This window comes from Panulirus ornatus, chromosome 42 (genome assembly GCF_036320965.1).
Source record: "Panulirus ornatus isolate Po-2019 chromosome 42, ASM3632096v1, whole genome shotgun sequence".
In the NCBI taxonomy this organism is placed as follows: Eukaryota; Metazoa; Arthropoda; class Malacostraca; order Decapoda; family Palinuridae; genus Panulirus; species Panulirus ornatus.
Genome location: NC_092265.1, coordinates 5,830,947 through 5,858,524, shown reverse-complemented (window position 1 = coordinate 5,858,524; position 27,578 = coordinate 5,830,947). Strand labels below are relative to the sequence as shown.

Genomic DNA, 27,578 nt, shown 5'->3' with positions numbered 1-27,578 from the left:
AATTTTGTATTGCTATAGGAAAAAAGAAAAAATCATTGTCAACGAAACTTAGTAAGATGATATAGATGAATGAATGTATCTCAGAAAGTGATTCTTGACAGTTCATTTTCATGTTTTCAGTCCATCATGAATTTCTCAGATTTTACTTATATTAATGCACCATACATGGAAATTATACTTATGTCACTTATGTATTTTCAAGAATTGGTGGAAATAGAGATGAAGATATTTCATAGAAATTCCTGGCATTGAAATTGCATTTGCAAAATAAAGAGAACCAGGTAGAACAGAATTAGAAAATGGAATTGGTACGATAAAAGGCTTCAAGAAAAAGAATGAAAGTGCAACTGTAGAATAGGCATTCCAATTTTCCCCTGCCTAGGTACACCAGCCTGTTGTAGCCCATTTATGTGCTAAAGTGGTAATTGCAAGCTCTCTTTTTCTTCTTCAAAAGTAGCATAAACAAAAGAAAGCCAGCAAATTGGAAAACTATTCATGACTCCTCATACTACAGAACTGGCATAATTTTAATTACAGAAGGATGAATATTATAAAGATTAGAGAATGGTACAGCATGTTTTTCATCCTTACCGATTATTATACTTGTACTTACTCTGACGAAGTTTAGAATGTTCATTACGTTAAAGGTAAACTGTTCATGAGAGTTTTTTTGACATTATTTATACATTATGTAAAGTATTTGTTGAATGCAAATGAAGTGTTACTGCTTAACTGAGTAACAGCGAAGGAAGAATATGAGTATTAGACCCTCTGCTACCTTGCAACACAACCTAGATTTCTCTCCAACATCTATTCACTGGTAAGTAGCTATTAATATGTTTTTTGAATTAATTGTAAACAGCTAATGATGATTTATGGCTCATTCATTCTATAGTTTTCAAAGGGTACTTTATGAAAATATTTTTCACCACACTTTTTACAAAGGATGCATTAGCTCTTATATACAATGAAATCCCAGCTCTAAGAAAGCATTCTTCTCTCCAATGAAACCTCAGATATGGAGCATCTTATTGCAGTCCCCCCCAGGAAATATGCAACCATCAGTTTGTTGCTAGAACTATGATGACTAGTACTTTGTCCTCATTTTGTGCCACTTAACACTTCCTCAGACATGGCATGTTTAAGTTTTCTGGTGTTAGAAATACCACCAACTTTTTATGAAGAGACATCCTGGATATATGAGATTCATGGTATGGAACATCAGCTTAGTGCAGGCCATCAAATACAGTTGAACTCTGTCATTGGATTCCTGCATTTTCCCACTCTTCACTCCAACCGATGTATGCTTTGCAATTAAGTCCTTAAAGAACTCTTTTGTTACGGGCCCTGACAACTTATTGAACTTTTACATAAAATGCTATGGCCCATTTACTGATATCTTCAACTACCCCTGGCTTCACAACAGAATCTCAAACATCATATCTTACCAACAGAATACCAGTTCTAAAACTCTCCATACTACCCAACTCCCTCTCATCATGTCACCCAGTATCACTTATGTCCTGAATGTCCAAACTGAAAAATGATGCACAACAGAATGAAACAAAACATCCCACTCTCACCCACTTGGCATGGATCCAGATACAAACATTGTACTACCACACCACACACTCACCTCACACAACATACAATGGATGTAACCAGTTGCGTCCCCCTTCCAACACACTACTAGTGGCATCTGACATCAACAAAGCATTTGACACTCCTCTGACACATCCTTATACAAAAGACTTGACAACATTGACAAAAGTAGTTGGCCTCCGTGCTAAATCTTTCACAATGGTTTCACCTCTGAAACAATTAAACTGTATAATGGAGTTCCCCAAGGAGCGGTTCTTTCTCCAACTCCCACTCTCGTAGGCATACTTCAACATGAAGGTCCTTTCATATGCATACATCCGTACAAGCACATCACAACACCCAGGCACCACAGTAGCAGAATCATACATGCAGCACTACATTACACAATTAGAACATTGACTCACCCAAAATAGAATGTCTGCATCTCCACAGAAGTCTTCAATCATTCTTTTAAACTCAGACAAACAAATCCGGCTCACCCTCCAGTCACCTTAAATGTACAGTCTTCCACAGAGCAAAACGCTAACCATTCTAGGCATCACTTATGACACACACAACATTCATTCCCCCACGAATAATATTGGTACAAAAGCAATTCAAATCAATGCCCTCGAAACTATAATTGGCACCAGATTTCAAAAGGAAAATGAATTCCTCAACATACAATACAAACAATTCATCTGCTCCTCTTAAACTGTGCTTCACCTGACCAGTCTTCCACCCTCTCAGAAGCAAATATAGATTTACAAACCGAACAAGATAAGTTTTTTATACTGAGGTACACTGGTATGCTAGCAGCATGTTTGATGTTCTATACAACATGAATAGGGACCTCAGAATACCAAGAAATATACTTGAATTCTGTAAGACAGTTTATTATAGCTCTTGGCTCTATGATATTTGAGTCCTTACTGAATCTCCAGAAAAGTAACTCAAATTCTTCCTTTTGAGCCATTGACATTTGCAAATTTGAAGCCTTTAACTTATGACAGAAGAATGATTGGTATTTGTGAACCATGTTATGATAGTCTTTGGAAATAGTCTAATACACATGCCTGTTGAAAGGAAACATGCTTACATTAAGTTGAGTATTACATTAGAAGCTTAAAAGTTTACAAATCTAGCTGATACAATCATTTTACCTGCTTTGTGAGAGAAAATGTGTAGGCTTCTTAAAAGACACAGGATGAAATTCCTTTCGTGCTCTATAAGCCAGTTACTTACAGAACATTAACAGATTGACTGTTTCTTCTTCAGTCTAATCTAAAAATGTTGATTTAAACATTGCTGATAATGATGATCAATACATTCCTGTCAACAAAGAACAAAAGTAAATACTTGTTAATAAGAGCTCTTTTGGGTGAAACCTTCATGCATGATTCTGCCATTACTTCCTCTGTGGTCCATTTACTTTCCATTTTGTGTACCATACTCAGTATAGTATATTTCAGAAGTTCAGGAAAGGTAAATAACAATCCCTCCTTACCATATGCATAAGATGGTAACATTATATTCGGTGAAAGGAGTACAACTTTTGGAAATGATTCCGTATATGATGGGTTGTTGCTTATTAGTTATGAGTTCCCTTGTCTTGGCTCCTTTACTAAAAAGGATGCTTCTTTTCTTGGGATCAAAGTTCTGTTGGGTCTCAATGGTGAATTGGTGTGGGACAAAAATCAAATACAGTAGATAGTTTATAATTTTGTTAATGCATTTATTAAAAGTTAACATTTCCTGACCTATTAGTATAAGATTTTTTTTTCTGCAGTATAATCCTGTTCAGAGTTCTTTTGTGTGTCATTAATGAGCTGATGTTGGACTTATGTCAAGTAATCTTATATTTATTGTTTTGATCTGTTAATTGAGTTCTTCCCTTTTTATTAGAAAGATCTGCATATTAATTCTGGTAGTAAGGCACTTTGTATATGTAGATTTTTATGCAATTCATCTCATTTAATCAGACGTTTTCTGCCATCATTTGGACATGCTTCTCATCCCATTGAATCAAACATTTGTCATTTAAAAAAAAAAACGTATGTTACATGCAGATCAGTTCTGTGTTGGGAGACTAATTTCTGCATGGTAATAAAGGAAAATTGAAATATTCATGCTTCTAAATGCAGACTTGTCCATGTTTTTGATGTTCATGGGCTTCATCAGTTATTCCTAATCATACTATTGGCTTTTTATAGACCTTGAGCTCTAAGAGTGTAATTGGAAGGGAGTTATGACAAGCTGATTGTAGAACCTGGATTAGCTGGTCAATGATAAACAGTATGTGTGTGGATTCAGAATGGAGAGTGCTTTGTTGGGTGTTTAGACTTTTCTATATATGATCCAGCAATAGGTCATTTGACAAGACTGCATAGGATGTCACTCAGGCCTTTTTTAGTAAATGTGCAGAAGTTGCACAATTTGAGAACAAATATTTAAAGTTATAATGCACTTTACATTGTCTTTTCCTAGCGCTACCTCGTGCACATGCGGGGGGAGGGGGTTATCATTTCATGTGTGGCGGGGTGGCAACGGGAATGAATAAGGGCAGACAGTATAAATTATGTACATATGTATATATGTATATGTCTGTGTGTGTATATATATATGTATACAATGAGATGTATAGGTATTTATATGTGCTGTGTGTGGACATGTATGTGTATACATGTGTTTGTGGGTGGGTTGGGCCATTCTTTCGTCTGTTTCCTTGCGCTACCTCGATAACGCGGGAGACAGCGACAAAGCAAAAAAGAAAAAAAAAGAAAAAATATGGGGAGGTGATAACAAGTAGTGGTGATGTGAGAAGGAGATGGAGTGAGTATTTTGAAGGTTTGTTGAATGTGTTTGATGATAGAGTGGCAGATATAGGGTGTTTTGGTTGAGGTGGTTTGCAAAGTGAGAGGTTTAGGGAAAATGATTTGGTAAACAGAGAAGAAGTAGTGAAAGCTTTGCGGAAGATGAAAGCCGGCAAGGCAGCAGGTTTGGATGGTATTGCAGTGGAATTTATTAAAAAAGGGGGTGACTGTATTATTGACTGGTTGGTAAGGTTATTTAATGTATGTATGACTCATGGTGAGGTGCCTGAGGATTGGCGGAATGCGTGCATAGTGCCATTGTACAAAGGCAAAGGGGATAAGAGTGAGTGCTCAAATTACAGAGGTATAAGTTTGTTGAGTAATCCTGGTAAATTATATGGGAGGGTATTGATTGAGAGGGTGAAGGCATGTACAGAGCATCAGATTGGGGAAGAGCAGTATGGTTTCAGAAGTGGTAGAGGATGTGTGGATCAGGTGTTTGCTTTGAAGAATGTATGTGAGAAATACTTAGAAAAGCAAATGGATTTGTATGTAGCATTTATGGATCTGGAGAAGGCATATGATAGAGTTGATAGAGATGCTCTGTGGAAGGTATTAAGAATATATGGTGTGGGAGGAAAGTTGTTAGAAGCAGTGAAAAGTTTTTATCGAGGATGTAAGGCATGTGTACGTGTAGGAAGAGAGGAAAGTGATTGGTTCTCAGTGAATGTAGGTTTGCGGCAGGGGTGTGTGATGTCTCCATGGTTGTTTAATTTGTTTATGGATGGGGTTGTTAGGGAGGTGAATGCAAGAGTTTTGGAAAGAGGGGCAAGTATGAAGCCTGTTGGGGATGAGAGAACTTGGGAAGTGAGTCAGTTGTTGTTCGCTGATGATACAGCGCTGGTGGCTGATTCATGTGAGAAACTGCAAAAGCTGGTGACTGAGTTTGGTAAGTGTGTGAAAGAAGAAAGTTAAGAGTAAATGTGAATAAGAGCAAGGTTATTAGGTACAGTAGGGTTGAGGGTCAAGTCAATTGGGAGGTGAGTTTGAATGGAGAAAAACTGGAGGAAGTGAAGTGTTTTAGATATCTGGGAGTGGATCTGGCAGCGGATGGAACCATGGAAGCAGAAGTGGATCATAGGGTGGGGGAGGGGGCGAAAATTCTGGGAGCCTTGAAGAATGTGTGGAAGTCGAGAACATTATCTCGGAAAGCAAAAATGGGTATGTTTGAAGGAATAGTGGTTCCAACAATGTTGTATGGTTGCGAGGTATGGGCTATGGATAGAGTTGTGCGCAGGAGGATGGATGTGCTGGAAATGAGATGTTTGAGGACAATGTGTGGTGTGAGGTGTTTTGATCGAGTAAGTAACGTAAGGGTAAGAGAGATGTGTGGAAATAAAAAGAGCGTGGTTGAGAGAGCAGAAGAGGGTGTTTTGAAATGGTTTGGGCACATGGAGAGAATGAGTGAGGAAACATTGACCAAGAGGATATATGTGTCGGAGGTGGAGGGAGCAAGGAGAAGAGGGAGACCAAATTGGAGGTGGAAAGATGGAGTGAAAAAGATTTTGTGTGATCGGGGCCTGAACATGCAGGAGGGTGAAAGGAGGGCAAGGAATAGAGTGAATTGGAGCGATGTGGTATACCGGGGTTGACGTGCTGTCAGTGGATTGAATCAAGGCATGTGAAGCGTCTGGGGTGAACCATGGAAAGCTGTGTAGGTATGTATATTTGCGTGTGTGGACGTATGTATATACATGTGTATGGGGTGGGTTGGGCCATTTCTTTCGTCTGTTTCCTTGCGCTACCTCGCAAACGCGGGAGACAGCGACAAAGTATAAAAAAAAAAAAATATATATATATATATATCACCACTACTTGTTATCACCTCCCCATTAGCGCCCTTTACTGAAGTTCCCATTTGCTCCCTTGTCTTATGCACTTTATTTACCTCCTTCCAGAACATCTTTTTTTCTCCCTAAAATTTAATGATACTCTCTCACCCCAACTCTCATTTGCCCTCTTTTTCACCTCTTGCACCTTTCTCTTGACCTTCTGCCTCTTTCTTTTATACATCTCCCACTCATTTGCATTTTTTCCCTGCAAAAATCGTCCATATGCCTCTCTCTTCTCTTTCCCTAATAATCCTACTTCTTCATCCCACCACTCACTACCCATTCTAATCAGCCCACCTCCCACGCTTCTCATGCCACAAGCATCTTTTGCGCAAGCCATCACTGCTTCCCTAAATACATCCCATTCCTCCCCCCCCACTCCCCTTACCTCCTTTGTTCTCACCTTTTTTCATTCTGAAATGAAAAAGATTTTGAGTGATCGTGGCCTGAACATGCAGGAGGGTGAAAGGCATGCAAGGAATAGAGTGAATTGGAATGATGTTGTATACTGGGGTTGACGTGCTGTCAATAGATTGAACCAGGGAATGTGAAGCGTCTGGAGTAAACCATGGAAAGTTTTGTGGGGCCTGGATGTAGAAAGGGAGTTGTGGTTACGGTGCATTATACATGACAGCTAGAGACTGAGTGTGAACGAATTTGGCCTTTGTTGTCTTTTCCTAGCACTACCTCACACACATGCGGGGGAAGGGGGTTGTCATTTCATATGTGGCGGGGTGGTAAGGGGAAATGAATAAAGGCAGACAGTATGAATTATGTACATGTGTATATATGTATATGTCTGTGTTAGTATGTACATGTATACGTTGAGATGCATAGGTATTTATATTTGCGTGTGTGGGTGTGTATGTATATACATGTGTATGTGGGTGGGTTGGGCCACTCTTTCGTCTGTTTCCTTGCGCTACCTCGCTAACACGGGAGACAGCGACAAAGTAAAAACATATATATATATATATATATATATATATATATATATATATATATATATATATGAAACGTATGTGTGTGTGCATGCATGCCAATCATTTTCCAATGTATCCAGAACTGTAATTGTTGTTGTGCCTTTCAGGTGGAGCCTTTCCAAAGTTTTCTTAATGCATTGTGCTTGATGCTTTACCAAGTTACCTTATAGATGTTTATTGTAGGGTGCTTGCTTTCAGTAAACATGAGATTTGTATTGTTCAGATAGCTAATTTGGGAGTAATGACAGTGTTGCTGTAAGGTCATTAATGGAGTGCTGCAGTTATGAACAGGTCTTCCAGATAATGTCCTATTTTATCATAATGCAAACGATACATATTTTTCAGTCAGATCATTTGATCACTGTAGATGGAAGATCAGTTGTTTCAGTAAAGTAGGCAAATAGTTTGAAAATTCAGATAAAGCTACAGCATTCGTGAAATTGCTTGAACCATTTGGGTATGTTCTGTCCCTGATTCCATATTCAGGCTGCCTTGAACTGAATATATTTCTTACTTATTTTTGTAGGTTCAAATTGACTTTTTTTATAGGAAAGCAGGTGGTGTTTTTATTTTGAAATCATCATTGTTTAAAATGACCTGGAATTTTGCCACATTTATATGAGTAGCCAGGTTGCTCAGTAATTTGGTGCTGTACTTCATCCAATTGTTTCAAGCCCAGGTTTATTCGTCACCCAGGTCTTCCACCTAAAGAACTGTTATTGCAGTTCATGCTTAATCTAGTCTAACATTAACATGGTTAATGTGATGAGTCTTTGAATGATTGTTGATTTTTATTTGTCATTAAGGGTTAATATCTGACTGAGGAAAGTATAATCACTTGTTTTATATGAAAAATGTAACCATGATTAATTGATTATTGGAGATATATATATATATATATATATATATATATATATATATATATATATATATATATATATATATATATATATATATATATTTTTTTTTTTTTTTTTTTTTTCTCTTTTTTTCTTTTAATTTTCCAAAAGAAGGAACAGAGAAGGTGGCTAGGTGAGGATATTTCCTCAAAGGCCCAGTCCTCTGTTCGTAACGCTACCTCGCTAATGCGGGAAATGGCGAATAGTATGAAAAAAAATATATATATATATATATATATATATATATATATATATATATATATATATATATATATATATATTATTTATTTATTATACTTTGTCACTGTCTCCCACGTTAGCAAGGTAGTGCAAGGAAACAGATGAAAGAATGGCCCAACCCACCCACATACACATGTATATACATACACGTCCACACACGCACATATACATATCTATACATTTCAATGTATACATATATATATACATACACAGACATATATACACATGTACATAATTCATACTTGCTGCCTTTCTTCATTCCTTTGCCACCCCGCCACACATGATACGATAACCCCCTCCCCCTGCATGCGTGTGAGGTAGCACTAGGAAAAGACAACAAAGGCCACATTCATTCACACTCAGTCTCTAGCTGTCATGTATAATGCACCAAAACCACAGCTCCCTTTCCACATCCAGGTCCCACAAAACTTTCCATGGTTTACCCCAGACGCTTCACATGCCCTGGTTCAATCCATTAGCATCATGTCGACCCTGGTATACCACATCGTTCCAATTCACTCTATTCCTTGCATGCCTTTCATCCTCCTGCATGTTTAGGCCTAATTGCTCAAAATCTTTTTTACTCCATCTCTCCACCTCCAATTAGGTCTCCCACTTCTCCTCATTCCCTCCACCTCTGACATATATATCCTCTTTGTCAATCTTTCCTCACTCATTCTCTCCATGTGACCAAACCATTTCAAAACACCCTCTTCTGCTTTCTCACCCACACTCTTTTTATTACCACACATCTCTCTTACCCTTTCATTACTTGCTCGATCAAACCACCTCACACCACATATTGTCCTCAAACATCTCATTTCCAACACATCCACCCTCCTCCACACTATATATATATATATATATATATATATATATATATATATATATATATATATATATATCTATGAATTTTTCCAGCACTAGTGAAGTATTGCTAAAAACAGACGAAGAAAGGCTGCATCCACTTACATCCACTCTAGCTGTCTTTTGTAATGCACTGAAACCACAGGCCCCACAGACCTTTCCAACTTTTCCTCCAGTTGCATCACATTCTTTGCTACAGCTCATTGACACCTCATCATCACCTGTAAAACATCTTGTTCCAGTTACTTTCTCCTATGAATGCTTTTAACCCTCCTGCATTTTCAGGCCCCAGTTACTTTAAATCTTTTTCACTCAATCCTTCCATCTCCAATTTAGTTTTCTCCTTGTCCCTTCTACCTCTGACAAATATATCCTTTTTGTAAACTTCCCTTACTCATTCTTTCCACAGGCCCAAACCATTTCAGAACACCGTTTTCAGCTCTCTGAGCCACATTCTTTTTATAGCCACACTTCTTTCTTACCCTTTTAGAACTGAGCTGTGACCGAGTTTGGAAAAGTGTATGAAAGGAGAAAGTTGAGAGTAAATGTGAATAAGAGCAAGGTTATTAGGTTCAGTAGGGTTAAGGGACAAGTTAATTGGGAAATAAGTTTGAATGGGGAGAAATGGAGAAGTGAAGTGTTTTAGATATCTGGGAGTGGACTTAGCAGTGAATGGAACCATGGAAATGGAAGTGTCACAGGGTGGAGGAGAAGGTGAAGATTCTGGGAGTGATGAAGAATGTGTGGAAGAAGATATCATTATCTCAAGGAGCAAAATTGGGTGTTTGAAGGAATAGTAATTCCAATAGTGTTATATGGTTGCGAGGCATGGGCTATAGATAGGGTTGTACAGAGGAGGGTGGATATGTTGGAAATGAAATGTTTGAAGACAATATGTGGTGTGAGGTGGTTTGATCAAGTAAGTAATGGAAGGGAAAGAGAGATGTGTGGAAATAAAAAGTGTGGTTGAGAGAGCAGAATAGGGTGTGTTGAAATGGTTTGGACATATGCAGAGAATGAGTGAGAAAAGATTGACAAAGAAGATATATGTGTCAGAGGAGGAGGGAACAAGGAGAAGCGGGAGACCAAATTGGAGGTGGAAGGATGGAGTGAAAAAGATTTTGAGCGATCTGGGCCTGAACACATTGGAGGGCAAGAGGCGTGCAAGGAATAGAGTGAACTGGAATGATGTGGTATACCAGGGTCGAAGTGCTGTCAGTGGGCGGAACCAGGGCATGTGAAGCATCTGGGGTAAACCATGGTCAGGTCTGTGGGGCCTGGATGTGGATAGGGAGCTGTGGTTTCGGTGCATTACACATGACAGCTAGAGAGACTGAGGGTGAATGATGCTGCTTCCTGTGGGTGGGGTAGCAAGAGAAGTGGATGAAGGCTAGTAAGTATGAATATTTACAGGTGTATATATGTATGTCTGCGTATATGTTGATATGTATATGTGTGTGTATGGGCATTTATGTATATCTACATGTGTATATGAGTGGATGGGCCATTCTTCGTCTGTTTTGTGGTGCTACCTCACTGACACGGGAAACATCAGTTAAGCATAATAGATAGATAAAAAAAAAAAATATATATATATATATATATATATATATATATATATATATATATATATATATGCTCTCCCCTACTTATGACCTATGTGACTTACAACCATCCATACATACAACTGGAATGAAATATGAATTGAAAACTGAAAATGCTGAAATATGAACAAAGAATCTTAAATAATAGATGAAAAGAAGCTATAGAATCATATAATAAAGATGGTTACTAGAAAATGAGATAGTCATGATAGAAATTGAGTAGGATTAGAGGAGGATGTACAGATATATGAATTCTACATACTGTGCTGGCATGTGTGCAACTTATGTCCATTTCGAGATCTGACCAGTCAGTCAGAACAGAACTTTGATGTATGTCTGTTCTTAACGCTATCTCGCTAATGCAGAAAATGGTGAATATGTATGAATATATATATATATATATATATATATATATATATATATATATATATATATATATACAAAAATTACTGAATAAATCACTTCAGATTTTACATTTTGAGATTAAGTAATGGTAATTACAGTGTGAGGGGCTATAGGTAAACTCATCTTTAGAAACATTTTATTAATAATTTTATCTATATGCATTTAATTTTTTGGTTGTTATATCATTGTACACAGAGGCAGAGTAGATAATCTGTTGTTTCATGGTTGTTGTACAGTATATTACAGTTTATGATTCACTCATGTTGATCTTTGAAGGGAAATAAGTATGCCTTGTGGAAACATGGAGTTCCAGTTTAGCTACGTATTGATTCATAGAAGGATAAAATTGCTGCACTGTAGTATGAATGTTAGTCAGCTATACTGTTTTTCTTCTTAACAAAAAAAGCTTAACTCCACTTTTTTTTCGTACTGTAGCTTTGTGTTTTGATGTTCAAAATTGTGAGGATTTAACAGTTATTGAGATACTAATGTTATTACAGTTCTAAGGAAGAAATTGTAGCCTACATTACAGAGTGAGATCCAGTTGGTTTAGTATCAAAGCCTCATTCCTTATACAAGTTACCAGTGTCTTCCATTGAGTCCTGATGATGTCCTCAGGCCCAGTAACCAAGGAGGATGCATAATCCTGGCTGCCAAAAAAGGCTTAAAGCATTATTTATGTTATCATGTTATCATTTCTCCCCATGTTTTGTGGATTTATATTGTTAATAACTGATGTAATTCCAAGAAGATACAAAACTAAACCTTTTTGCATTACTGTATGTATTTTTATCTATTTTTGTGAATTGTATATGTATGTATATATTCCTTCTCTTCCCTTCATCATTAATTAACATGAGACTTTTAAATTTATCAGATTTTTCTTTACCTAGGCTTGTTCACCATTTAAGGTAATTTATACCTGCAAGATATATGATTACTGATCTAACTTTATCATTCAGAATTTGCCCAATTATGATAATCGTCTTCTTGAATCTCATAACATGGTTGAACAATGAATATGAATGCCTTAGAGTTTAAATGAAGTCAGAATGTGGTTAAGCACTGGTAGGGTTGAGTTGTATTGTACAAGTTCTGTTACAAACTTATTTCCTCCTACAAAATTTGCTAGTTTGTCACAGAATTGGCCCTTGGTCTTAGAGATATGCAAGACCTCTTCATCTGATCCCATGCAGAATCTCACTTGGTGTCCTTTACAATTACTCATTCATTTGTTCTGTAATCATTTTTATTGTTTGTTAAACACTGCTTGTTATTGGTGGTAGCCAGTAGTCTAGTTCATCCTTCCTATTTCACTTTATAGAAATAGACTTCATAATTATATTCTTTCACTACCCTGGCACTGATTTCTCCATTCTCAAGTTCTTAAACACCTCATAGAGCCTCAACTCAAACATTCTCTTCTGTCATACTTCTCAAATTTATTAATGCTGTCGCTGTCTGCATTGACCATGCCTTCACTCATTTTGTTCCATTCATCCACCATTCATACAACTGAGGTACTTCTTTACATCTTTTTTGACAAGTATATATTTATTGTATACTTAATCGCCGTCTCCCGCGTCAGCAAGGTAGCGCAAGGAAACATGAGGAATGGCCAAACTCATCCACATACATATGCATTTACATAAATGGTATCTAGCTTAATTTCATACTATGACCTGTGGTTGCCCTATCCTTACATCTTCCGAGTAACTGTTCACTGTCTATTTTATTAATGTTTCATAACCTTAAAAGTTGTGATCCAGTCACCCCCTCAATCTTCTCTATTCCATGATAGGCTGATTTAAAGCATCTAGTCTTTGTAACTGGGATGTCTTAATTCAGGTACCCTATCATTGTTGTTCCCCTCGGGACTTTCTCAGTTAGTTCTTTGTGCTCCTTTAGGTGTGATGACCATACTTGAGATGCAATATTCTAGTTTTTGCCATATGTATGATATGTACAGCTTGCTGAATTATTCTTTATCCATAAACCTTCTCCGCTTTTGGTGGAAAATCTTTTCGTGACACGTGGTCAACTTTTGATGCTGAGAGGGTCACTGCCCATAAAATCTTCTCTCCACATGATCTGAAGAACACCACTGTTGGACGGCGGGAAACAAGTGTGATGTTGGTATTAAATTGTTGAGCACTGGCACCTGATGAGGTAGATTGTCAACACGAAACACGTTGTGCCACATGTATAGAAAAATTACATGTTAAATAAAATTGTATGAACTGAAATGCGATTTCACCATACTATCGTCACGGACAAGTGTGATCAACGTGTCAATGGATTGAACCTGGGCATGTGAAGCATCTGGGGTAAACCATGGAAAGTTATGTGGGGTCTGGATGTGGAAAGGGAGCTGTTGTTTCGTTGCATTACATACGACAGATAGAGACTGAGTGTGGACTTATGTGACCTTTGTTGTCTTTTCCCAGCGCTACCTCGCTCGAGGGGGAGGAGGGATGCTGATTCATGTGTGGCGACGAAAATGAATGAAGGCAGCAAGTATATGTACATATTTATATATGTCTGTGTATGTATAGGTATGTATATGTGCGTGTGTGGGCGTTTATGACTGTGTATGTGGGTGGGTTGGGCCATTCTTTCGTCTGTTTCCTTGCGCTAACGCGGGAGACAGCGACTAAGTGTAATATATATATATATATATATATATATATATATATATATATATATATATATATATATATATATATATATATATATATAAGCTTAATATTTTCAATTATGCTACCAAGGGTATCACCCAAAGTATATGGATTTACTCTTTTTCAATGAGGTTCACAAACGTCTCCCATGGCTGAACACCTTGTAAACATTCTTATAAAACGGGTCTGACGTATCACATATTTACTGTGCACATGAACGTAAACTGCCTTGTTTTATCACATCTTTACTGTGCACATGAGCATAAACTCCCTTGTTTTGTGAACAGAAAATTCAAGAGATTTTACATTGTTCGTAATACTGCGAGAACGTGGCCACAGTTTTTCATATCGGATTTCACACCAATTCGTACTTCATTGTGAACCAGTCTCGGATATTATTGTTCCATTTTCTTCGTAAACACGGAATCCTGAACTTAGATTTGATGAACATATGTCTTATTTCATGTAATGAGTGATTTTCATTGTTTTAAAATTTCATTTTGAACACCTGGTTATATATATATATATATATATATATATATATATATATATATATATATATATATATATATATATATATATATATATATATATATCCTTGGGGATAGGAGACAAAGAATACTTCCCACGTATTCCCTGCGTGTCGTAGAAAGCGAGTAAAAGGGGAGAGAGCGGGGGTGGCTGGAAATCCTCCCCTCTCATTTTTAATTTTCCGAAAGAAGGAACAGAGAAGGGGGCCAAGAGAGGATTTCCTTCATAGGCTCAGTCCTCTCTTCTTAACGCTACCTCACTAACGTGGGAAATGGCGAATTGTATGAAATATATATATATATATATATATATATATATATATATATATATATATATATATATATATATATATATATATATATATGATGAATCATACTCATATTTTAGTTACCGGCTCCAAAAGTTTTGGAGATGCTAAGCTGCTGTCCTTGCACGATGTATTATTAAACAAACTGCTTAACTCTACGATGTATATATATATATATATATATATATATATATATATATATATATATATATATATATATATATATATATATATAGCGCTACCTCGCTAACGTGGGAGACAGCGACAAAGCAAAATAAATAGGAAATATATATATGTATGTATATATATATATATATATATATATATATATATATATATATATATATATATATATATATATATTTTTATACTTTGTCGCTGTCTCCCGCGTTTGATATATATATATATATATATATATATTTTTTTTTTTTTTTTTTTTTTTTTTTTTATACTTTGTCGCTGTCTCCCGCGTTTGCGAGGTAGCGCAAGGAAACAGACGAAAGAAATGGCCCAACCCCCCCCCCCCCCATACACATGTACATACACACGTCCACACACGCAAATATACATACCTACACAGCTTTCCATGGTTTACCCCAGACGCTTCACATGCCTTGCTTCAATCCACTGACAGCACGTCAACCCCTGTATACCACATGACACCAATTCACTCTATTTCTTGCCCTCCTTTCACCCTCCTGCATGTTCAGGCCCCGATCACACAAAATCTTTTTCACTCCATCTTTCCACCTCCAATTTGGTCTCCCTCTTCTCCTCGTTCCCTCCACCTCCGACACATATATCCTCTTGGTCAATCTCTCCTCACTCATTCTCTCCATGTGCCCAAACCATTTCAAAACACCCTCTTCTGCTCTCTCAACCACGCTCTTTTTATTTCCACACATCTCTCTTACCCTTACGTTACTTACTCGATCAAACCACCTCACACCACACATTGTCCTCAAACATCTCATTTCCAGCACATCCATCCTCCTGCGCACATCTCTATCCATAGCCCACGCCTCGCAACCATACAACATTGTTGGAACCACTATTCCCTCAAACATACCCATTTTTGCTTTCCGAGATATATATATATATATATATTATACTTAGTCGTCTCTTGCGTTAGCGAGGTAACGCAAGCAAACAGAAGAAAGAATGGCTCAACCCACCCACATACACATGTATATACATAAACGCACATATACATACCTATATATTTCAACGTATACATACGCAGACATACACATATATACACACGTACATATTCATACTTGCTGCCTTCACCCATTCGTCGCCACCCCGCCACACATGAAAAACAGCATCCCCCACCCCCCCACCCAACCCCACCCGAGAGGTAGCGCTAGGAAAAGACAACAAAGGCCACATTCGTTCACATTCAGTCTCTCTCTGTTATGTGTAATGCATCGAAAACACAGCTCCCTTTCCACATCCAGGCTCCTGGGGATAGGGGAGAAAGAATGCTTCTCATGCATTCTTTGCGTGTCGTAGAAAGGGACTAAAGGGGACGGTTGCGGGGGGTTAGAAACCCTCCCCTCCTTGTATTTTAATTTTCTAAAAGGGAAAGCAGATTATATAAATATATATATATATATATATATATATATATATATATATATTTATTTAAAAACTTGATAATGAAAACACCCGTACTGTCTAGGTGTTTGTTTACATTTGTCTACCGCCGATCCAAGCCAAGTCGTATTATGGTCTTCAAGTAATTACTAGACCCGTTTAAATCGCAAATCATTTAACGTACGTTTTTACATTGATCAAGAAATTGTTGTACAACTGAGAGAACGAGTGTTTTTAAGTTGCGTGTGACGAGAGTTTTGAAATTGCTTCGTTTCTTAGTATATCTCATGAACAGGGCTCCCAAAGCTAGAACACGTGCCTCCTTTCACCAATAAATTACTTTACGTGGGTAAGAGTCCTCCATAAAATAAATCTTTTAATTTGAATATGTATTTTGTAGATATTTGCAAATGGCTGAAGGTTCTAGTACACGGATGATGCAGAGGTAATATGGATTTAGAAGTAACTTACGCTAAGTTGAAGTGAATTAGGGTGGAGAGAGCGATTATCATTATTAATTTTTATTTGACGGTCATAGAGAATGGTATCTGAGAAGTAACATACTTCTGGAAAAATGTGGAACATTTGAAAGAAAACTAAAAAATTAGTAGTGAATGAAAGTCTTCCCACCTAACTATCCGCGTATCTAAATGTACCTTATGTTCAGTGTTATTAAAAAAAAGTTTTCAGTGGCAAGGAGGTTTATTTGCAGATGGTTTAAATTTCCCAATCATATTCAGCCAATTTGCCAACAAGGAAAATAGTCTATGTCTGGTTCGAACGACTGTAATGCTAAAGTATTAGGTAAATTATGGCTCCTTGAATAAGTTAAGTAAGGATTTCATAGTTCTGTTAAGTTTGTGTTTTGGATACTTTTACTCAATATCCTGCTTTAATTCATGTACCCCAAGTTAGAATAAACTCTAGGTAGAAGGCTATTGTGCTCTACATTAAAACAAGCTTTGACAAATGGGTACTTATTTTTAGTTGCTAGTTCATTTTTGTTACAGAAGTACATTTGAAGGACTCCTTTGCCTTATAATTCAAGTTGAATGGTATTAGTTAAGGTCATGATAGTATGTCAGGGAAATGTGGGATTCATCAATGTAAAATTATTTAATACACACGTAAATGAATTACAAAATTTATGAGAACCTCACATATATTCCTTTTGCAGTCAAAAAATACCCAAGAGTAATATCTGCTTGAAATATGCCAGTCCCACACGATGAAATGCACTACCTACAAGGCACCAAATGTCAGCAAACACGACACAGCAGGCAACCATATAATCCCTGTCAGGAGAAATATAATGTTGCTTTTGAAAGCTACTATAAGGAAAGTCAGGGGTTAGTGTGAGTGAAAGCAAAACATGGGTTTACCCCTCTGGTTAAATAGGAGCTATATGAAAGTGTAAAGAAATGAGCCCTAGAGTGATATAGGTTAAAATGGAAGAAGATTAGGAGAGGTGGGTGATTGCAAGTGATTAGGTACCTGACGATTAGAAAAATGAGGAAAAGAGATGAGTCTTTTGGGAGTCACTGAGAGCATGTCAGCAGTTTTGATGTGGGGTACTGAGTATTAGTGATGGATGATTTGATTGTAAGAGTGGGACTAATTAAGATATCAAATTTAAATGATGCCTTTGAATTACTACTTCACAGGTCATCATGCTGGAAAAGAAAGATGAGGTATATGAGGGTTGCACAGTTGTGGTACAAAAGGGAACATATCTCAAGACATGTCGTGTCGTACCTGGGAGGTGAGTGATGATGAGTTCTTCGGCTCTTACTTATTGGTAGTACATTGAATTGGCAAGTTACTATTGTTTATCTGCCATAGATACAGAGGAATGATTAACTAGGCATTGTGATTTGTAATTCTGTACAGGTCCTATGCATTTGGTAAACGAGGGGATGGTCAGTTTACCCTTAATGTTGATGGTTGTCTTGGTTGCCCATTTGGTTCTTCATTCAAAATGGAGAGGATATCGAAAAAACTTTTCAGTATTCAGAAGATTGAAGAACATCCTGATTCTCTTGATATTGGTAGGTTTTGTAGTGGAGACATATTTGCCACTTTTTTCAGACTGGCTTGGTACTGGGCTAAATAAGAATTTTAATGATTATATGTCAGTGAGTGATACAATAGAGTAAGATAGTAAGAATTTCAGGGGTTGACATTGCTTGAAGCCTTTAGTATTGTTTGATTGAAAAAGTTACAGAAAAGTTTTAAATCCAACTTTTTGAGAAGTTGAAGTAGTTACAAGTCATTGATTTTAAGGTTAAAAGCTGATTTTGCACTCAGTAAAGGAAGGTGGAGAAGACAACCGAGATCTGCGGGATGATGGGCAATCTCAGAAGCTGACACCAGAGGAAATTATCCTGCTTAAAGACTCAGGAATGACAGGCAAAGAGGTGGGAAGAACAGCTTTAATGTTATATTGATATATAATTTGTATCTATGGGATATATTGCATGGTTTTTATTGCATTGAAATTATAGTTTTCCCCACTTTAGCAGGGTAGCACCCACGTAGGTCTTATTTTTACTAATGAACCAGTGTTTGGGCATGTTTGATAGTTTTGTAATGGTACCTGTGATAGAAATTTTTAAAGTATCTACTTAATTAGTAACTTCTGTGTAATATGAATCTTAGGAATATAGTTTTTTCTTTAGACTACAACATTTGCAGGTGTTAAATTCCTCATTCATTTTCCTTGCTTATAAGAAAACAAGAAAAGTTTACTTTTTTTCTTTGATTACACTTTTAGCAGGTTACAGTATTTCCAGATGGAAGCACTGGCCTCTCTCCACTGCCACTTGATTGTGGCAGCAGAGGCTTGCTTGTATTGGGCTTGCTTTTGGCCAATCAGAGATAGCCACAGGGATTTCATAAATGACCTACTTGGTCCCTATCACTAGCAGCTCATGCAAAGCAGCTGCTACCATATGGAAGTTTTTTCTTTATAAGAACGTAGTTGGTATGGAGTGAGTGAGGGAGGCCATTGCTTCCTTACCAAAAATACTGAGACCTGGAAAGTCCTAACCCTGATTATTGTAAAGATATCTAATAGCCTGTATTTCATGCTCAAAGGTCACCAACAAGGAGAAAAAGTTTTTGAACTTTCTAAACCCACATTTCTTACTATTGAAAAGATTTAATTTTTCTGCTGTCCTTTCAGGTTATCCAGGCAATTACAGAGAATAGCACAACATTTAAAGAAAAAACAGTGTTCTCTCAAGAAAAGTATGTCAATAAAAAACAAAAGAAGTATGATGAGGTTATCTCTATACTTAGACCATCTATACGACTGCTAAACAACATGTACTATAGTCAAGATCCACTGAAAATAGCGTGAGTACTGTATTATGTGGTAATGGACATTTTGCATGATTTATGATTCAGTATCTTTTGTCAAGCTGCCTTCAAATAGCATTATTCTCCTTACCTCTTGATTTTGCTCTTGGTTTTCTGATTGCCATAGTCATATTTAAGTAAAAGAAATATATGATTACCATCATGTCCTTTTTGGGAGGGAGCTTTACACTTATAAGAAGCCATTCTTCAAACTTACTGCTCTGTTATATATTCCAATGAACTCATCTGTGTTTTCTGCATTCACAAACATTGTACTTAATTTGTTCCACTCATTCATTGTTCTGTTATTGTAGGTGCTATTACCTCATGTCTCTTCTGACATTTCTCTTAAGTATCCAGCTTTGCCCTTAAATCTTTTGATGCATATTGATTTTTTTTTTTTTTTTTGCCTTTTCAATGTGCAAACAAATATCATATTTTTCATGAAAACATACAAAAATTGGATTTTTTTTGTAAGAAATAAGACTTTTCTGATCCTATTTTTAGGAAAAGAATTACTAGGCAGATTGGCCAGTAAGTGAATTTAACATTCATTTTCATTTCTTGATTTATTTATTCACACGATTAGGAGCAAGAAAACTCAAAATATCCTAGATGAACTCAACCAACTACTACCCCCTCTCCTGTATAGATATACTTTACATTGTTGACATTTACTTTTGTAGTGCTGTTATGATTGTCAATGTCATTGACTTCATGGATTAATGTATCACATATATAAAATAAAAAAATATTTATTCTCTGTTTCAGGAACCTCCGCATTGATACATTGTCTCAGCTGCTGTGCCATGTTAATGTGCAGCCAGGTGGGAATTTTGTGGTGTTTGAATCGGGTACTCAGGGCCTGGTGACTGCTGCCATGTTGCACCGTATGGGCACAACTGGACGTTTGGTCCAGGTTTATCATGGTAATCACCCACAGAGGTAAGGCTTCTTTGTATACTGCATATTTTTTAATGAACTTTTCTTTCTTCATGCCTGATTCACAGATGATTTCATGTGCTTATCCAGAAAACACACCTAGTCGCTGTGTATATGATAATAAGATGTCAAATTCCAAGTCTTTTGTTTCTCGTTGTGTGATAGGGAAGAATTGGTGCTAACCACATGCAATAAAAAGTATGCAGGAGTTGGAGATCCTCCTCTTCTGCATTATCATTTTCTAAAAGATCGAACAGTGGGAGGAGCAAAGTGAGCATTTTCTCACAAAGGCTGAGGTTGGGTTGCCATAATGTGCATAGTTTTAACCATGATGACAGAAATTTGGGTGTTTTGCATTATAGTGAAACAGGTAGAGAGTAAAAGGCTTAGAAATGTTCTGAGAGTAGAGTTTGGGATTTATTAGTGTACAAGAGTGTAGGAAACAGTGGCTTTTTTTGAGTGAATTGAGCTGTAAGGCTTTGTTGAAGAGTACAAGGAACAAAGTGAAGATGGTTATGGATATGGACTAGAATGAAAGTGGATAGTATGATGTTGGGTGATTATTAGTTATTTTGTATCAGGAAGTGAGAGGAGTGAAGAAGAAATTAATGCATTTTGACTAAAGTTGACAGTAATTTTGCAGTTTGTTTCTAGGATGCTTATACATTAGTTTTTAAGCAGTTATATGAACATTCTGTGGTGCATGAAATAATTTATCTCATAAGGAATGATCCCAGGTATGAAATTTTATTGTGCTTTCTGTTTTTATCACAATGAATCCCTCTTTTTTGTCCTCATGCCAGAGATGCTGTTGACCTCATGAACTTCACAGTACAAGAACTAAAAGTACTTTCATTCATTAACTTTACAAAACTACCAGATAAACTGCTAGATGATGTTGTAAAGGAAGAATCTACAGCAAATGGAACTGAACAAATGGAGATGGATTGTAAGTCCTTATGATTGTGTACTCTTTTACATTCCATTATAAACACTACATTTTAAAGACAGACAGCTTGCCACTTTCTTTGATAAATTGATTTAGTCTGCATAGAAATAAACTGTCACTGATATTATCAGGAAGGGAAGTAACAGCAAATGGGACTTTAACTCATTGTCATTGGAGTTTATAGAATCAGCTTCAGATAATTCATGATCACCATTGACAATGATAGACCTGGAAATAGCACTGAATGTCAAATATTTTGTGCCAGGTTGCCTTTCTTGCTTTAGTGAGGTAGTATCATGAACAAATAGATAATGGCCCCAATTGAATACTTCCAGTTTCTGCCTGCCATATATATTTTACTAAAACTGTAGACTAATGATCCATAGCCAAGCCTTATAAATACTCTGTAGTTTGCCTTGACTGCTTTATATGTCGTGGTTCAGCTCATTTACAGTAATTACTTATTGCCCACTCGTAGACCACATTGCTTCAGTTCTTTATATCCAAAGCATGCCTCTCACTCTCCAAAATGTTCAGGCCCTGATACCTCACTTAGGGATTAAGTGATTCCAACTGCAAATGGGCACTGAGTGAGGTCACCTTCAGCAAAGCTATGCCATCTTCAGCACATAGAAAAGAGTACAGCATCATCAAGTAGATGAATGGATTTTGTAAAGAAGTCTTTGAAGCATCAGGGCCTGAACTTTCAGGAGAGTAAGTCATGCAGTAGATAGAAAGAATTAGAGTACTGTAGCATACAGGGGGTGTTGTCCTGTTCATGTATGTAGAACCAGGGTGTATGAAGTACTCATGGTAAACCACATCTTTTTTTGATAGCATGCCCCCAATTATACCTTCAACTGCCACATTACCCACTTTTATAGTCACTTCATCCATCACTGATACTAATCCTTTTCATCAAAATCCCTAACACACTCACACAAGTTCTCCCCAAAATGGTTGCCTGTCTTATTCATTTCTCATGTGTCCAAGTGCATAAGCACTACCAATCACCCTCATCTCTCAGTCCACTTTCATTTTTACTCAGATCAGTCTGGGGCTCTTTTCCTTACACTCACATATTCCCACAGCTCCTGCAGCAGAAGTGATAATTTTTCTATAGTTATCCCCCACTTGATCTCTGAGACGTTGCAAAACCATTTCTTCACCTTACCCTTGAGATTAGTTTCAGTCACAACTTGAACATCCAGGCTTCTCTCCTTAAACCTATCTTTCCTTTCTCATTCTGGTTACATCCAAACCCAGTAAATCATCCCAGCCTGGGCCTTTAAGGATAATGAGCAGTCCTCACTTGGTTCCTTCTATTGTCTTTTGAAAATTGAAATACAATCAGGGAAGGGTTTTTAGTTCCTTCACTACTGCTACTCTTTAATCACCCTATATGATGCACAGGGAATATGTGGAAAATGTTCTTTCTTTTCCCTCCCCAGGGATTATACATACTAATGATAATGATATTGGATGTTACTTGACAGTGCCTATATGAGGTACACCACTAATGGAAGCTTTCCTCCGCCATGGTTATGTTATTGTGTATGGATGAAAGAGTACAGCCAAATCAAGGAACTTATAAGTCCAAGGGAGTCTACCATTTCTGCTTCTGACTGTAGTGCAGCCTTGACATTACAGGAGTCCCATGAAAGGGATCCTGGGGTTGTATGATAATGTTATATGATATCTTTATATTTACAGACCAACAAGAAGAAAAAAATTCTCTTGATGACAACACAGATTTAGAAACCAGGGAAATGAAGACAGACAGTGAAGTTGTAAGACCCCTCATTGAGGATGTGGAGAGCAAAAAGCAGCAGTCTACACGGCCACGTAAGGTCTGCATCTAGCAGATACTTTCTTGCATTATATTTGCATATTCAAGAGTCAGTCTCTGACAAAGCAGAAGCTTCATCACTTAAAAGTCTTTCACAGTAACTATGACCTGGCACATTTTGAAAGACATGTTTTCACTTCCTCCAAAATTTGTAAATACTTTCCCTTTTCTCTTCTTTTTCCCTTTCATAATCCTCTCTGTATCTCATTTAAGTCCTGGCCTTGATGTGGACTTTAGTCTGTGACTGGAGCCTCCTACATAAAGAAAATAAAGTAAAATAGATCACCTGAATATATTTTCTCTCTCTCTCTCTCTCTCTCTCTCTCTCTCTCTCTCTCTCTCTCTCTCTCTCTCTCTCTCTCTCTCTCTCTCTCTCTCTCTCATCTATCTATCTATCTATCTATCTATGTACCCACCTACCTACCAGCCAACCAACCAACCAACCTACCTACCTACCTACCTACCTACCTACCTATATTCTCTCTCTCTCTGTCTCTTCCTACCTATGTACCCACCCACCTACCTACCTACCTACCTACTTATATTCTCTCTCTCTCTCTCTCTACCTATCTACCTGCCTACTTACCTACCCACCCACCCACCTACCTACCTACCTACCTACCTACCTACCTACCTACCTACCTACCTACCTACCTACCTACCTACCCATCTAGGATAGGTTTAGTAAGATAGACAAACCCAACCCAACCTAACCTAGAAAAACTGGTTGAGTTGGTGGGGGGGGGGGGGGGGGGATCTTCAGGTGATCCAGCAAAATATTAAACATTTGCTCATATGCAGGAGAATGCATTCATACAAGAATTGTCTGCTGTTTCACTAATGTATCATACTAGTTGTCCAAATAGTTAATAATTATATTAAGTTACGTAGTTTTGAAATTGGGATTAAGGAAAACACTAAAGTGGACCTTGAGATAGGTAGTAATTTGAGTGAAATAGCCATGATTGTTGTAATTATTTTGCCATACTTAATCTGAAATGAGGACCTTGTAATCTACTTGTCATAGAAATTCTACTGAAATGATCATACAGTACTGATTGCAAGCTTTCAAGATCAGCTTTCTCTGCTTTGTCCATGGAATATTCATGCATTTAAGCTAAACTGGCATGTGAGCTCCCATTAGCTGCTTGTATGCCCCACCACTAGCTAGACCATGCAATACTTGGCAAGCTGCTGTGTCACATGATTATTGTGTGACCATCAGCAACTTGAGGGTGGACTGTTTTGATACCTGCTTCTTTCCCTACACATTGAAGCTTTGGAACTCTATACCTTCTCATGCCTTTCCCAATTACTATGACCAGGCGCATTTCAAAAGACAGGTCTTTCACTTCCTTCAAAATTTTCAAATACTTTCCCTTATCTTTTCTTTTTTCATTTCATAATTCTCTCACTATTATAATGAAGGGTCGGCCTTGATGGGGACTTTTGTCCATGACAGGAGCCTTCAACATTACTATAACTTGTTGCAGTATGATGTAAATGTGTAAATATTAAACATATACAGTAGATAATATAAATGTCAACTTTTGTTTCATTTTCACATTTTAGTGATGTTGTGTTATCAGTTTGTTTAAAATTTTCAGTTTATAAGAAGCCAAGCAGAAGACATACAGGTGTCATCATCTGTACTTCGTGAAAATATCGAGGGCCTTGTTGTGGCCTGTCGCCAGTACCCAAATAATGTCACAAGAGAATTGCTACACTACCTCAAACCTGGTCATCCATTTGTTGTTTTTTCTCCTTATAAAGAAGTAAGTTTACTAAGTTCTTATTTCAGGTGAAGGCTGAGAAGCGTGCTGCCATTCACCATTGTCAGGGCGCTGAATTAAAGACTTGATCCAAGACAACAGACCATATTAACAATGAACAGATTTTGGTGGGAGTGTGAGTGAAATTCTATACATTTCTTATTGATATGCTGGACCAAGCATGACATAGTGGCTGTGTTATATGTGTGTTGTAGACATGCTGGGAGTAAGCTTTGTCTCAATACTGAGATATCTTGGGATACAAGAAGCATAGGCTCTTTAATCCAGTATGAGAATGTAAATCTGCCTCTAAATTCATGAGTGACTGGAGGTAGTGGAGATACTAGTTAAAGAAATTAGTGAACATAATGAAATGTGACAGCAAGAACATTTTCTGGGTAGCTTAGAGAAAAATGTTTTCATGATTTGGAGCCATTGTAATTACATACTATTCATGTGGCATTTTTTAGTTAAGAAAGTCAAACTAAATGAAAACAAGCTAAATACCTTCGAGACTTGTATCAGTTTCACAGTTGGACAAGAAAAAGAATCACCTGGTATGATTTGCAAGCAGTTCATGAGCTTTCCACAGAAATTTGCTCCTCTTACTAATCCTATGCCTCCTGTAATCTTTTTATGGACTGTTCAAAAAGTGCTTCTTTCTCTGGACACAAGCAAGGCTTATGGTCCTGATGGCATCCATGTATGCCTCGCCTGCCTGATCATCCACCCTGTGAAAGATAGATGCAACGAAGCTGCAAACCACACAAAACAGAGCAATCAGAGCAGTTACTGGCTGCCTTGCAGTCACAAGCACTCAATACCTATTTAATGGAAAGTAGATTTCCCAAATACAATATAACCTCAAATGCAAAGCACTCATTTTTTTACAGCAGTACTAGACCCTTCCCATCCAAACCAATCACCAACTCCTAGTAGAAATAAAAAAATTACCCTGCCACACACTTAAGAAGAAACCTATGATTACAGATCCCATCCCCAACAAACACTAGAATGACAGAACATATGCCCACAAAAGTAACCCAACAAGCCCTAAACAACCATACTCCCAGCCTAGTCTTAAACACCATTCCATTAGACATTTACCCACTGGAAACCACCCTCCTCAGACATATATGAGTCATGTTTTCCTGTTTATGCCATCCAGCACCCATTGCTTCAGCATTACAAACATATGTACCATTTAGTTGCTGAGCACTCCCCCAACATAGACACATGCACACAAATACCATTACCACACTTTGTGACCTTTGGTCCTGCCCAGTGAATGTGGCAAGTTTTCTGAGTTCTGCAAGAGCCCAGTAAAAAAGGGCATCTTGGGCATGAATTTAAGCTAGGTAGTAAAGACAAGAAAAGAAATATTTTTTAAATTTCTTTAATAAAGCCACAGTAAAGTTTTGGAAACCATAGGCCATGAGGGCCAGAGAGGATTGCCACTTCTATCACTGCATGCAGTGAACATTCACTTTTATTTCAGCTGACTAAAACCACTGAAACCTATCTAGAGGATGAATACATTGCCATTAAAAATTTCGAAATGAGTGTCTTAGACTTATCATATACTCTTTATCAAGCCTGTGAAAAGTCTTTTTAAGAATTACAAACTTTTAAGAATTTTTAATTTAATTTCACAGCCTTTGTTGGAGCTCTTCGTGGAAGTTAAAGCCCAGAGTGGGACAAACCTTCGACTCAGTGAAACATGGCTACGACACTACCAGGTGTTGCCTCAACGTACACATCCAGAAATTAACATGTCAGGTGGAGGTGGATATCTCCTCTATGGTACACGTATCTTGAAGGGATAACAAAGTTAGATCATCATAATACAAGCTTAAGAACCAAAATAATGAAGATACAGGATTTACACAGCAGAATCACTTAAATTAACGACTGAGTCAAGTTATTTATTAAGGAAAGAAAGTTTTGAATATAGCTGCAAGTTTGATATTAGTAGAAATCAATCTTTCTGTACCAGAAGCCTTACAGTTAGCCTCTGTTGACTGGATTCATTTGAGAGATAAGCTTTCATTTTAATGTAAAAGCTGGATTATACAAAATATACCCTGAAAGTTTACTCCATTTATCCTATTGTTCTACCTGACAGTTGTCATGAAGAAAGTAAGATAAATATTTTATGGTAAAAATAAACCAAATATAAGTTAGGTAAGTGCTTGTAGACCCAAATAGCTTTGCTAATATTTGCCCTTGACTCATACTTTCTCTGGTTTATAAGAGGCATAGGGAACAGTGGATCACTAATACAATAAAAATTCACCAAGTAAATAA

The 27,578-nt window shown here is 37.2% G+C and overlaps 1 protein-coding gene across 1 annotated transcript in view; it reads left to right on the top strand.

Annotated features, from left to right (window-relative positions):
- The window catches only part of Trmt6 (tRNA methyltransferase 6 non-catalytic subunit), a 45,308-nt gene extending 17,730 nt beyond the window's left edge, over positions 1–27,578 (top strand). Inside the window, exons 6-14 of the mRNA XM_071686452.1 lie at positions 18,064–18,161; positions 18,290–18,447; positions 18,707–18,816; positions 19,584–19,756; positions 20,531–20,704; positions 21,505–21,650; positions 23,364–23,500; positions 25,107–25,274; positions 26,927–27,578. Of these exons, the coding sequence (XP_071542553.1) occupies positions 18,064–18,161; positions 18,290–18,447; positions 18,707–18,816; positions 19,584–19,756; positions 20,531–20,704; positions 21,505–21,650; positions 23,364–23,500; positions 25,107–25,274; positions 26,927–27,097 (1,335 nt within the window). The 3' untranslated portion in view covers positions 27,098–27,578. The remainder of the gene's footprint in view (positions 1–18,063; positions 18,162–18,289; positions 18,448–18,706; positions 18,817–19,583; positions 19,757–20,530; positions 20,705–21,504; positions 21,651–23,363; positions 23,501–25,106; positions 25,275–26,926) is intronic.